The sequence below is a fragment of the Lactuca serriola genome, chromosome 8 (genome assembly GCF_051521515.1).
Source record: "Lactuca serriola cultivar US96UC23 chromosome 8, Lser_US96UC23_V15, whole genome shotgun sequence".
In the NCBI taxonomy this organism is placed as follows: Eukaryota; Viridiplantae; Streptophyta; class Magnoliopsida; order Asterales; family Asteraceae; genus Lactuca; species Lactuca serriola.
In genome coordinates this window covers 136761387-136773587 of record NC_136415.1, presented here as the reverse complement: position 1 = coordinate 136773587, position 12201 = coordinate 136761387, and the positions used below count along the sequence as shown (strand labels likewise).

Genomic DNA, 12201 nt, shown 5'->3' with positions numbered 1-12201 from the left:
TTTTAAAGTTATGTTTTGTTACATAAAATTTATTTTGTTTGCTTTTAGGTTGATATGGAAAAAAGAATTAAACGATGTCACTTATTTTTGTTTGAGTAAATAATATATTTTTTATGTTTTACCATAGATAAAAGTACTAGCTTATTTTGGTTTCCATATTAACAAAAAATAAATGTAATGTTAGCTTATTTTGGTTTCCATATTAACAAAAAATAAATGTAATGTTAGAAAACAACTGATAATCTTTTTAATAAAACGGATATTTTGGTTAATCTAAAGTAATTGAACATATAAGAGTTTTTTGTATATAAACAAAATATAGTTTTTTTTTTTTTGAATGTTTGTAGATAAATGATTGTTGTTTTTTGTATTTTGCTAAATTCATATGTTCATATTCAATTTGCATCAAGTATTTGCAAATCACTTTCGGAGAATTAATCGCTGTGTTTATATAACCGGATCTATTGAATAAGGAGTACATTTCCCTTGATGAAATAACAAGGCCGGGATTACAAATTGACAATCACTAATCACATTTATATGCTGTTTACTTGCTCTCCATCGAGACAAGTATGTGTAAACAACGCAGTCTATGTAAATTTGCAGAGTTGGTAAACAGATTAGAACAACGCTTCTGTACCTGCTCCATGGAAGCCGGTCGAGGTTGAACTTTGAGCAATTGGAAATAAACCGGTTGTTGTAAGTTACATCACACAGAGAAAAATGTACAATCAATCAGATTATTTCCTTTACGAAAAGTAAAAAATAATTGGGTTCTCATCTAATTCTCTTCCTTTCGTTTTTGCGTTTTCATTTTTTTAAAAGATTTTTTTTTATCGATCTAACACTGTCTACCTCGCCGGCAGATAAGTGCACCGGCGCCTGAGGTAAGAGTGGCCACCGCTGAAGACGGTTTAGCACTTAAACTTGACGCCTTTGCGTAACTCCCCCCTGCTCCGGCACCCGATGGTATAAAATATGCTCCGTTCAACATTAAGTCTCCGTCCGATCTCCAATTCCATTTCTTCCATTTTCCGGTCGTTACCACTCTCTTTGTCACCTGTTTTAAATAAATAATAATTAGCGATTTTTATATAAAATTATGAATGAATAGTTTTAAATTTTAATTAGTAGGTACCTCTTTGGCATTAGGGTTAGCCGGAGCGAGGAATCTGTTTCCTTGACTGTTAATTGTGGGGTTTGCACTTCCGCCGATAGCATACATTTCCCAATGTGTGTAGTCGTTATTTACAACATGGAAATACCCATGCCTACACCTATACATATAATCAAAACAATTCAAGTCAATAAGGAATTAACTTGTATGTATGTAGTCTAATTTTGTTCATTAATTACTTAATAATATTATGTACCTTGGCATTCTCTGAACAAGGCCTTCACCGAAATGGTTGTAAGCAACAGTCACCTGCATAACCTTGTCACGGACGTACGAGTCACTGTGACCCAGTAACATGACCTCGTTGTGGTGGGTGAATAAATTATTAGAAATTGTAATTGCAGTTGAACCCATGATAGCATCGATTAACCCATCAGCACAGTTCGATAACGAGTTGTGGTCGATCCAGACATGACTAGCGCCAAATAGCGAAATCCCATCGCCGTCTGCTATCGTTCGCCAACCGTAATGCGACGGGGAGCTTCGAACCATGGCGTTTCCGGTCTGTTTGCAGTCGTGGATGTGAAGACCGTGTATGATGATGTTTGTGACGTACTGGATTGTGATACACGCGCCGTTTGCGATATGGACGTTAACGCCACGAGCGTCAATTGTTTTGAAACTGTTCATGATTAGTTCTTGTTTTAGGGTAATAACCATGTCTCTCTTGAATACAATCCATAAAGGTTTGTCTTGGATGACAGCGTGTCGTAGAGTTCCTGGTTTGGGGTTGACGGCGTCGTCGTCGTTAGGGTTTGTGACGATGTAGAACCGGCCGTCACGGCCGCCGACGGCGTTGCGTCCAAATCCGATAGCACATTCAGCTAGACGCTTGCGGTGGCGCTGCCAGTTGGGGTCGCACCGCCAGCAATCGTCCATAGGGTTTCCGGTGCCGCATGAAAAGTAGCCTAACTTCCTCCTTTCTGTACCATTACGAATGCTCCTGAAGATTTTTGACGGTGGGTCGGTCAAAAAGAAAAAATAAAAAAATCCGCTGCATCATAATTAATTTTTTACTATTTTAATAGAGTCGACAATATATGTTGGCGGTGGATGAAATTAAAGTAATAATAATAATAGATGAGATGTGAAAGGGAAACTGAAACGGGGGTAAAGGGAAAGATCGATACGGTGTCTACGGAAAATACATGATTTTGTTGGTAGTGAGTAAATGCGTAGGTAGGGAATAGAGATGATAATAATTGATGTAGCGTCGGTGAGGTGAAAGGTTTAAGAATAAATTAGAAAGGTTATTAAATATGGGCATGGAAGTAGCGAGTTTCTAACTGATAAATAATAAAAATGACCCACGAGACTATGCAGGATATGTGAAGAGTGAAGACCAGATCTGGTATTTGTGGGACCTGGTCAAACTGATAATAGATTGGCTTTTTCATTTTGCAATCAAATATTGAAATTTAATGTACATGCATGCAGGATTTAGAGTGTCTGGGCGAATAAAGGTAACACGTGAAGAGTATATATCTTTGTTTATCAAATTTGTGTTACTTACCCTAACTTGGCGTTTTGTCGTGCCATTCTACATGTTACCATTATATATTGGCCAATTGGGGCAAGCAAACAGAAAGAAAAGAGGAACTCTATAAAGCTAGGCAATCCATGTGAAACACTAAGTTAATCACGTGAATTAGAAACCAAATGAAAGATACACTAATATAATTACTTATAACTAGGAGTAAGTAATAGTAGACAAATGCAACAAGGTAAAAACCAATAACAACATGAAAGATACACTAATATAATTACTTAAAGTAATTCGAGGAGTAAGAAAGTCGTTATTAGTCAAAATCTAGCAACTTGATAATTAAGTTATTATTGTACCATTAACCATGAAGAAAGAAACTCGTATTGTATTTGAAACGTGGTGAAAATTAGAATATGGGGAGATTATCATGCACATGTATCCGTGCTATTATAATTTGTACCAATGTTATGGAACTACTAGAGAAGTTACATCAGATTAATGTTGCTATTTGCTTTGCATCACGTTTTTTGATTTATAGAGTGATTATATTATCAGAAGGTGGGGACTGCAATAGGCGAATAGACAATAGAGTAGAGGAGACCTTAACACTGTTTGGTGATGGAGTACGGACCATGTGATGCTTTTTAAAAAATTATTATAGTACAAGCTGCATTTTACTTAACTGGTGCTATCTTTGATGTATGTATGTATGTATGTATGCATTCATGTATATGTATATATATGTATATGTGTGTGTACGTATATGTCCTTATTTTAGAAATCACTGATTCTGAGTCTGAACAAATGACCTTGGGGACACAAAAGGGAATATACCTAAAATACAGGTACTGAGAGAAGAGAAAAGCCAAGAGAATAGACTCACATGCCAACCATGGAAGCCACCATTTCTGGATCATCAACAGCATCACCATTCTTGTTCATATCAAGGTTTTCGCTTGTCCTGTGAATTATATATATCAATGCAAGTTAATTAGTATTGTAATTTGTAAATGAAGCTACATGTGACAGAATTTTAAAGCATCGCATAAGAATATTTTTGAACAAATGGCTGTCGTCTTCTGACAAAAGGAATAGAAACAGTAATCTCTGATTGACTTTAGTGACCGAACTTGGCCTTGTGTACTGGTTGCGATTTAAATTGAGATGATTAAATATCAAAATTCTGTCCATAAATTCATATAGTAATGTATTTTAAACACAATTTTCATCTTCTTTGATAAAAATGTATCACCACCATATATACTAAACTGAAGGCATTTGTAAAATAACAATTTTTTGTGAAAATATATACACAGAAAGTAAGAGATCTAATCTGAACAAGCAGGATCAACACAAATTTGGTATCGGTCTAATCAGTGCAATAATCTCCTACGAAGAAATGGAGTGCCTCAACTAACCTGTCAGCAATTGTTGAGTTGCTTACTAAGCTCTGCAATTCATGTTTCTCTACTTCACTGAAATCACAAAAAACATCACTGAACCAAATCCGATATTTCTCTCAAATCTCAATTAATGCAGAATTGCAGATGTGTTAAAAGCAGCACTTAAAATGATTCAACAAGCACAGATATATGATTTCCAGTAGCTGAAAACACATGAACTTCAATTAATGAAATCCGATTTTTCTCTAAAGCTAATGAAGATGCGTCAAAAGCGACACTTTTAACAACGTTCTAATACGCATAGATGCAAAAATTAAACAGAAGAACATCAATGAATCAATTCCACTTTTCTCTGAAACTAACGAAAATGCATTACAGAGCAACACGTAATAACCAAACTTTCAGAGAGCAATGAAGTGATCTAGAAGAACTTAATACAAAACAAAGCTTCGCATCTCAATGTATCGAGTTACCTAGAAACGGCATTGATGGAGACAACAATTGCAAGAAGTAGCAATGAGCAGAGCGCGAACAATTTCAGAGAGGCCGCCATTGTTACTCCAATTTTGAAACGAAGACGCAATCTGTCTCCGTATACCGTAACTTCAGTTTGTGTTTCTCTAAGTAGATTTGCTTCGTAGAGAGAGAAGAATGGAAACAGAATGAGATGAGTCAATTGTCAAAGAAAACGCTGAACAGAGGAGTCCTATAAATAGGAAGGTGGAAAAGGGCGGACTTGGAGTTTGGTTAATTCCCTCTAACCCTGGTTAGGTTGTTTCTCACTCACGACTCTGGTCTCTGCCTTTATGATACTCAAAGGGTATTTTAGTCATTACAAAATGTTCAAAAAGTAATTAATTGAGTTGATTTTGTTAACAAACTAATGAATTTGTCATTTTGTCCCTTAGATCATTGCATTTGTATCGATTAAAAAATGTAATGTAATTTTAACTAAATCCAGCAGCCGTATTCGTTTGAGATAAAGGAAAATTCACCGTAAACTTTTCTCATTTTAGCTAATAACTAGATTATGACCCGCGTAAAACGCAGAGAACATATAAAAATATATATATATATATATATATATATATATATATATATATATATATATATATATATATATAAATGTATAAAAAAAATTAGCACTATAAAAAAATAAACATAAACAGATTTAGTATTATTGGTAATACTGAAATATCTGAAAAAAAAAAAAAAACAATGAAACACTTGAATATCTATAATCGTTGAATGATCTTTTTGTAGACATAACCTTTTATTTTATTAGTTGGACGGCTCTCATCATATATAAGTACTTTCCATCCTTTTTCACTTGTGACAGGAGAAACAAAAAACAGATAATTGGCAATGAGTGAAGACGGGCCTACGTAAGTATAATCAAACATTTGATAATTATTGTCATTGATTTTTGTTAATGGTCATAACAAAATAAACAACTATGAGGAATTTTCTCCGCTAAAAACGGAATGAGATTCTTTTATTAGACGAAGTTAACTTCATGCAAGGTATATAAGTAGTCTCGTTGAAGTATCTAGCATATATGATTCAGGCTTCAATGACGTGTCTTCCAATCCTAACAATATGTAACCTAGTACCATTGCATAGTCCTTTGGTTTGTTCGATATTACGAAGTAACATAACTGGAACACCTATTTTTAGTGTAAGTTTATGGTTGGAAATTCTAGATGCCTTAAAACCATTCAACACAACTGAAAAGTAGATTGATTCCTCAAAAAAATCTGGTAACTCTATCTCACATAAAGAGTTTGAACTCATATATGTTTTTCCTTCATCTTTCATCAATCCTAAATTGTAGTCATTGGTAGCATCGAATTCTTCATTTGTAGGTGCCAAAATAGCTTTATATTGAAAATATGATGGATCATCAAGATGGTTTTCAAATGATAGATAAATGGTGGATACAATTGAATGAATATGGGCACCTGTAGAGCGAACAACAACGTCTTGTGGAAATTCAACTTCAACTTCACCATCATTAGGGTCACCACTATTACCTTCACTAGTTTTAAGAATCCACTCATCAAATACTTTTGTCTCATCCAAATCATTAGTTAGACAACCAAACTAAAGGCTCATGTTTACGGTTAAACGTAAAACTGTACATTCACGTCGTAATTCAACAGGGGAAGCTAAACAATTTATGATATACCTAAATAATTAAATGCATATCAACTCGATAACATTAATTGAAAATGTTCAAGGTTTAACGTTGGAAGTTTGATGTACAATTTAGGAATTGATTTTAGATTTATTACAGTTCAGAGTTTATTATCTGTTTTGGATGATTACACAAATTACATTGCTAATCTTAGTGGGGGTCACTAATATTGTTGATGGTCTGATCTTGGTCGATGTGATTTGTTCTTTTCAATCATGAAATCAATGTGGATAGTCCGCATACCATGTGCTGAGTAACACCTAAGTGAAGAATTTTAACACATTTAGAACAACATAAATCCATTAACTTGTATGGGATAGTTAGGTAGGGCCAATCAACTATTACAGGAAGACCTTATTACAATAACTTAAGAACATTAGGTTATGAATATGCAACATTGTTTTGTGTATTGATCACATTCTTTCTGGTAAAAAAATCCTTCAAATGTTTCCCGGTAATGATCATTAGAAAGTACAAAACATGTCAAATAACATTTTAGCTTTATTACATCTCGAAGTTATTTCATATGCTATTTTGAGAGCATCTAAATGGTGTGTAAGCTACTAAAATGAATAAAGATTTTGAATAAATTGGGTTAGTCAAAACTGAGTTTTTCTTTTTCTTGTTCAGGTTGTCATATCAGGATTTTATCCTTTTCCAAAAAGATTTCTCCACATATGTTCATCAAGGCAGACATTCAAGGAATCTACCTGTAGTTAAAGAATTAAATTTTTTTTTTTAAAAGTACGATGCTATTAATGAATTTTTTTTACAAAGTTCAACTCTATTAATGAATTTCGCTTCCAGAACATTGTCCTACAAATGAGCTTCAATGTTGGAAAACATGAAACGTTTCAATATCATCTAAAAATATTCCAAAATAATAATTTTTTTTTTAAAGTACAATGCCGTTAATAAACTTTTTTTTTTTTTTTTTTTTTTTTTTTTTTTGCAAATTTCAATACTAAAAACAAATTTTCCCTAGAAAATTGTCATATTAATGACCTACTAACCAACAATTAAATTTATATATTTCATAAATGGTTCACTTGTGAACAAAAATACATAAATAGTCCATATTTGAAATGTTTTTTTTTACATAAATGGTCTATATGCGAAAGAAAATGAAAATGTATTTTCCATTAACAAAATGTGTTCAAAAAATCATATTAATGAGCTCTATTGTACATAAAAATAAAACTTTTCTAGATTAGCCAAAAAGAATACAAAAAAGTCCTTTTTTGAAACTACGATGCTATTAATGAACTTTTTTGCAAAGTTTAATGCTATTAATGAATATTTTGTTTTCCAGAAGACAATCCTTTAAATGATCTTCAATATACAAAAAATATAATTTTCCATATCAACTAAAAATAATTAAAAAAAAAATCATTTTTTTAAGAGTGCAATGCTATATATGAACTTTTTTTTTTCAAAGTTCAATACTAAAAGTAATTTTTCTAGAAAACCTTGGTACTCACAATGTTACAAACCTTATTTTCAAGAGTGTAGGGTGTACCCATTTATCATTGAGAAAGTAAACTCAATAAGAAGATTCAAACCAGTTAAACAAAAGAATAAGGTTGTGCAAGGTTTTTACTATGCTTCTCGGCATGCCCAAACAACACAAGTTAACCAAAAAAAACCTGCTAATTAACCAAAATTAATCAATCCCAAACATTTTCCGATAAGATTTATTGATGTAATCTGTTTACATGGTATACTAAAACTTTGTCTTTTCTTTGCTATTGAGTCTAAAAGATGTTTTTTTGTAATATTAAAAAAGGATAAGTAATAACTTATTTCTGAGAGCCCACTTTGTATTTTTAAAGATGTTTTTTTACAATAAATCAAAACACATATCACTACTGGGTTTTGCTGAGTTGTAGAATATGTGGATCACGCAATGGTATAATGGTTAAAATTTCATCTCCAAATACAGGAAGGGATCGGATGGGTAAAGCATTATAGATATTGACTCGAGTATATCTTCTATTCACGACCTGGTAAGTCACAAAAAAATCATTCACTAAATGAATATACAAAAATGTAAAAATAAAAAAGAAAATTGACATATACAAATTCAGTACCTAGTGGACATATCTTTCAAATTGAAACAATGGATGAGAGGTAGCCGTGCTGCTGTGTCCATCATTTTGCTCTCCAGATATCTATAACTTAAAAAATCAAAATCAACAATACAGATCATAAAAACAAAAATCTGAGCAAATTCAGAAAATGTAACCATTATGGATTTAAACTTAAATCGAAAAGTTTTATAGATTGAAACTTCATAGTTGAAACAGAATAAAAGAAACATAATCTAAAACGTTCCCAAAATTGATCTAAACTACGACCAAATTAAATTAGAATCCAAATTTTTTTTATCTCTATATCATTCCTCCTTCTTTAATGATGATCGAACACAAGACTAGTCTACACAGACCGAAGCCGACATATATTCTATTTTTTCTTTCCCCATTCTCTTCCCCTCTACAAAACTTACGTTAGATAAATTATATAAAGAAAAAAAAAGGAAAGCGGGTAGGGTACTGGTAATGAGGATGAGACAGGACATTTTTTCATTTTATTTTTGGTGAGATTTAATTGTCATTAATAGAATTCTTAATTTAATTCATTTTATTTTTGGTGAGATTTAACTGTTATTAATAGAATTCCTAATTTAATTCATTTTTATTTTTGGTGAGATTTAACTGTTATTAATAGAATTCCTAATTTAATTCATTTTATTTTTGGTGAAAGTTAATCAATAGACTTCCTAATCTAAAACGTAATATATGTTTTATAAAATTTGTGGACAAAAATAAAAGGGTTGATAAAGATGATGTCAGCAAATAATCCAATGGTGGAAAACATAGGATTGAAATGTAATCAATGACCATGATTTCTTTAAGTTAGAATTAAAAGTTCTTTTTTAATAATATTTAGAGATTAGAGATTAAAAACCATATATTTTGGCAAATTTTCTTCAAATAGTTAGGTAAATATCATTTAAATAAAGTTAAGTTTGTAAGCCGAAATGCATAACAGACTACAGTTTCGCTTTCATCACAACTCAGTATTATTCATTTGTTCATCTTATTTTCAATTTTGTATTAAGTTAATTTTACATTCTTGCACTTTATTACATCATTAACATTTCATTTTCTGCACATTTCACATTTTAGTTTACTGTAGTACTTTTTATTTCTTATATTATATTCCATTTATCCATCTATATGTTTTGATTAGTATAAAATGAGTACTAATTATTATTTTAGGGTGTTTATTTGGTTATTGTTCCTTTTATATTTTGAGAAATTGTCAGAAAAGTCTCAATATTTTTGGAAAAGTTTCATTTAAGTCCCAAAATAAATTTTAAATAAAAAAGTCCCGATTATTTGATTTTACAAGATAATATGTCATTTCCTGCTAAAAGAAAATTTTTTTTTATTAATTTGAGCCAAAGTGAAATAGTCGCGACTTTTATGTTCAAATTTCCTTTTTGGGACTAAAGTGAAACTTTTTCGAAAATATTGAAACTTTTCTGACAATTTCACTTTCATTTCTTATAGTAAATATGAGGTTAATGTTGAGATTGATATTGTGGAAAATCCATTCGACTTTGTATTTGGTATTGTGGAAAATCCATTCGACTTTGTATTTGGTAGGTGTATTCCGTGTACCTTTTTGCATATTTTTTGTACAATGTTATATAACATATTAATTAGAGTACTGGCTTATGAACAATGTCCAATATTGAGTTGTAGCTAATCTTGTCTTTGTCGTTGGCTCCTGGTTTTGGCGTCGACTTCGCTGCACTTTGTGGTTTTAGCCGACTTGCTTTTTTATTTGTATTGGTAGAAGCTCTGCTTCATATTTGATTTCAGTTTATACTTTCTGTTGTTTCTTGTATCACTTATGTGGTGTTTGCAAGGTTGTAAAACTCGTTACTCGGTACCTATTCGATCGACTACCGAGTAGCGAATACTCGGGGAATACTCGGATTTTGTAATTCATGTAGAAATATTTTTAGGGAAATTATATATGTCAAAATCATAAGTTAAAATCAAAAGTTGATTGAAATTCATAACAAAATTAGATACATGCGAATACACAAAAACCGAAAAACGCATAATGGTCTCAATTCGTGAATAGTTGTTGAAAATTTAAGATATATATGTAGTAATAATCACATGTGTGTGTTAAATAATAAATTATTAAGTATATTATACATATTAATCACCGAGTTGACCGGGTTTTACAACACTACACAGTTAAGTAAGGGGCCAATCGGAGAGTACTCGAGATTCTGCAACTCGCATTGGTAAGGGGCCGAGTAGCAAGTACTTGGAGGAGTAATCGGATAACTCGGCGAGTTTTACAACATTGGGTGTTTGTGTGTTACTTGTGAAAACATTGGAATTAGTGATCATGTGCCACACACAATATTAATATTAGGTTAGTTTTTGATCAACCATTTTATGTTTTTTCCTTTGTGGTTGTTTTATTGTTGTTTGTCATATGCTCTTCTACGTTGTCTTATGATTTTGTTTTTATGTATGCTTTTTTTTTTTGTGATCGTATCATTTTATTTTAGTTTGCTTTTCAGTTGTTTAGGTTTGCGATTATATATATATATTCCTCTGTTGTGTTTATCAAAACGTGAGTTAGGGTTTTTGGTTATTGTTTTTTTCATGGATGAGAGGCAGTAGTTGTAATCTTATATCGGATGCGTAGCTGCTAATTACTTGGAATAGTTTAATCCTTCGTTAATATTATTGGAAAGAGTGTCCAGGATCATTAACTATTGGTAATATTTTTAATAATCACAGGGTCTTTTGGGGTTGCTCTGAAGACCCAAATTGAGTAAAATAAATAAAGGAGAAATTAATTTATTAATTATTATGGTTTAATAATTAATTAGAATGTAATTGGAAAATAATTTGGAAAATAATTAAACAGTTTAATTAATTAAAAGGTTGAATATTCATTAATTAATAGTTGATTATCAGGAATGTTCTAGAATCCTTATGGGAGTAAGGGCAGATGAATCTCTCTTGGATAAGAGGGTATTTCGAAAGTGGTATCTCATCTCACATGGGATGGAGGACAAAACCTAGGAAGAGATCTAATGTTGTAAATGGGGTCTTAGGGATTTTATTTTTCCTTGAAGATTGGCTTAAAGTTTCGCTTCCTCCCTTCTTTCTCCCTTATAAGGACAATTTCTAACCCTCTTAGGATTTATGAAATTGACCATTCTCCTAGTTATTTTTATTCTACTCTTTGGTGTCCTTGGGTGTGATGTCATTAGAGGGATTTTGGTTTGGGTCCTCTCATCCAAGAAACTTAAAGGAAGGTAAGATCTCAAGCATGGAGATCAAAGGCTACATAAGAGGTATGTAATTCTTCTTTATGTTTTATGTTTTCATAGGGTAGCAGTAATAGTATGAAACTTAGATCCTAGGTTGCATGTGATGAGTTTATTAGGTTACAGCAAAATACGCAATGCATAAAATCACCTAACAATTAAGAAGATGGCACATGCAACCTAAAAGGATCTATGTCTTTCACTTTGAAGGCAACATACTTTGAATAACAAAACTAACATAAACCCTAGCAATTTCGAAATTAAGAAATCAAGGTTAAGGGTTTACATACCTTTGATTTGTTGTAGCAAACAAATCACTTCAATCATTCCTTTGAAGAGCTTGGAAAGCTAGCACCAAAAGGATGATCCCTCTACTGACTTTGTAACATCCCAAATTTCAAACCTAGATTTTCATTTAAAAATAAAAGTATTTATTCAAATTAAAACTTCAAACATCTAGATAAAACCATTTGATTCAAATACATTTATCAGAGTAACGTCAAAAGTTATTATGTGCGGACATCTCCAATGGATGCGTTTCAGTTGAACCGTGCCGCTCCTTTAATA

General features: G+C 31.9%; 1 protein-coding gene across 1 annotated transcript; it reads right to left on the bottom strand.

Annotated features, from left to right (window-relative positions):
- Positions 1-424: 424 nt before the first annotated feature.
- LOC145065764 (Pectin lyase-like superfamily protein) lies at positions 425-4734 on the bottom strand. Its single transcript, XM_079012833.1, has 6 exons — positions 4540-4734; positions 4082-4138; positions 3547-3624; positions 1374-2120; positions 1139-1277; positions 425-1060 (listed from the first exon to the last, which is right to left on the bottom strand). The coding sequence occupies exons 1-6, from the start codon at positions 4617-4619 to the stop codon at positions 842-844; spliced, it is 1320 nt and encodes a 439-aa protein (XP_078868959.1). The 5' UTR covers positions 4620-4734; the 3' UTR covers positions 425-841.
- Between the last annotated feature and the right edge of the window lie 7467 nt (positions 4735-12201).

Excerpts from the sequence above, each read along its gene's own strand:
- LOC145065764 (XM_079012833.1), bottom strand. The coding sequence starts at position 4,619 with ATGGCGGCCTCTCTGAAATTGTTCGCGCTCTGCTCATTGCTACTTCTT. Across the intron at positions 4,139-4,539 it reads TCCATCAATGCCGTTTCTAG|TGAAGTAGAGAAACATGAAT; the intron begins GTAACTCGATAC and ends TTGTGATTTCAG. Across the intron at positions 1,278-1,373 it reads CTTGTTCAGAGAATGCCAAG|GTGTAGGCATGGGTATTTCC; the intron begins GTACATAATATT and ends TTATATGTATAG.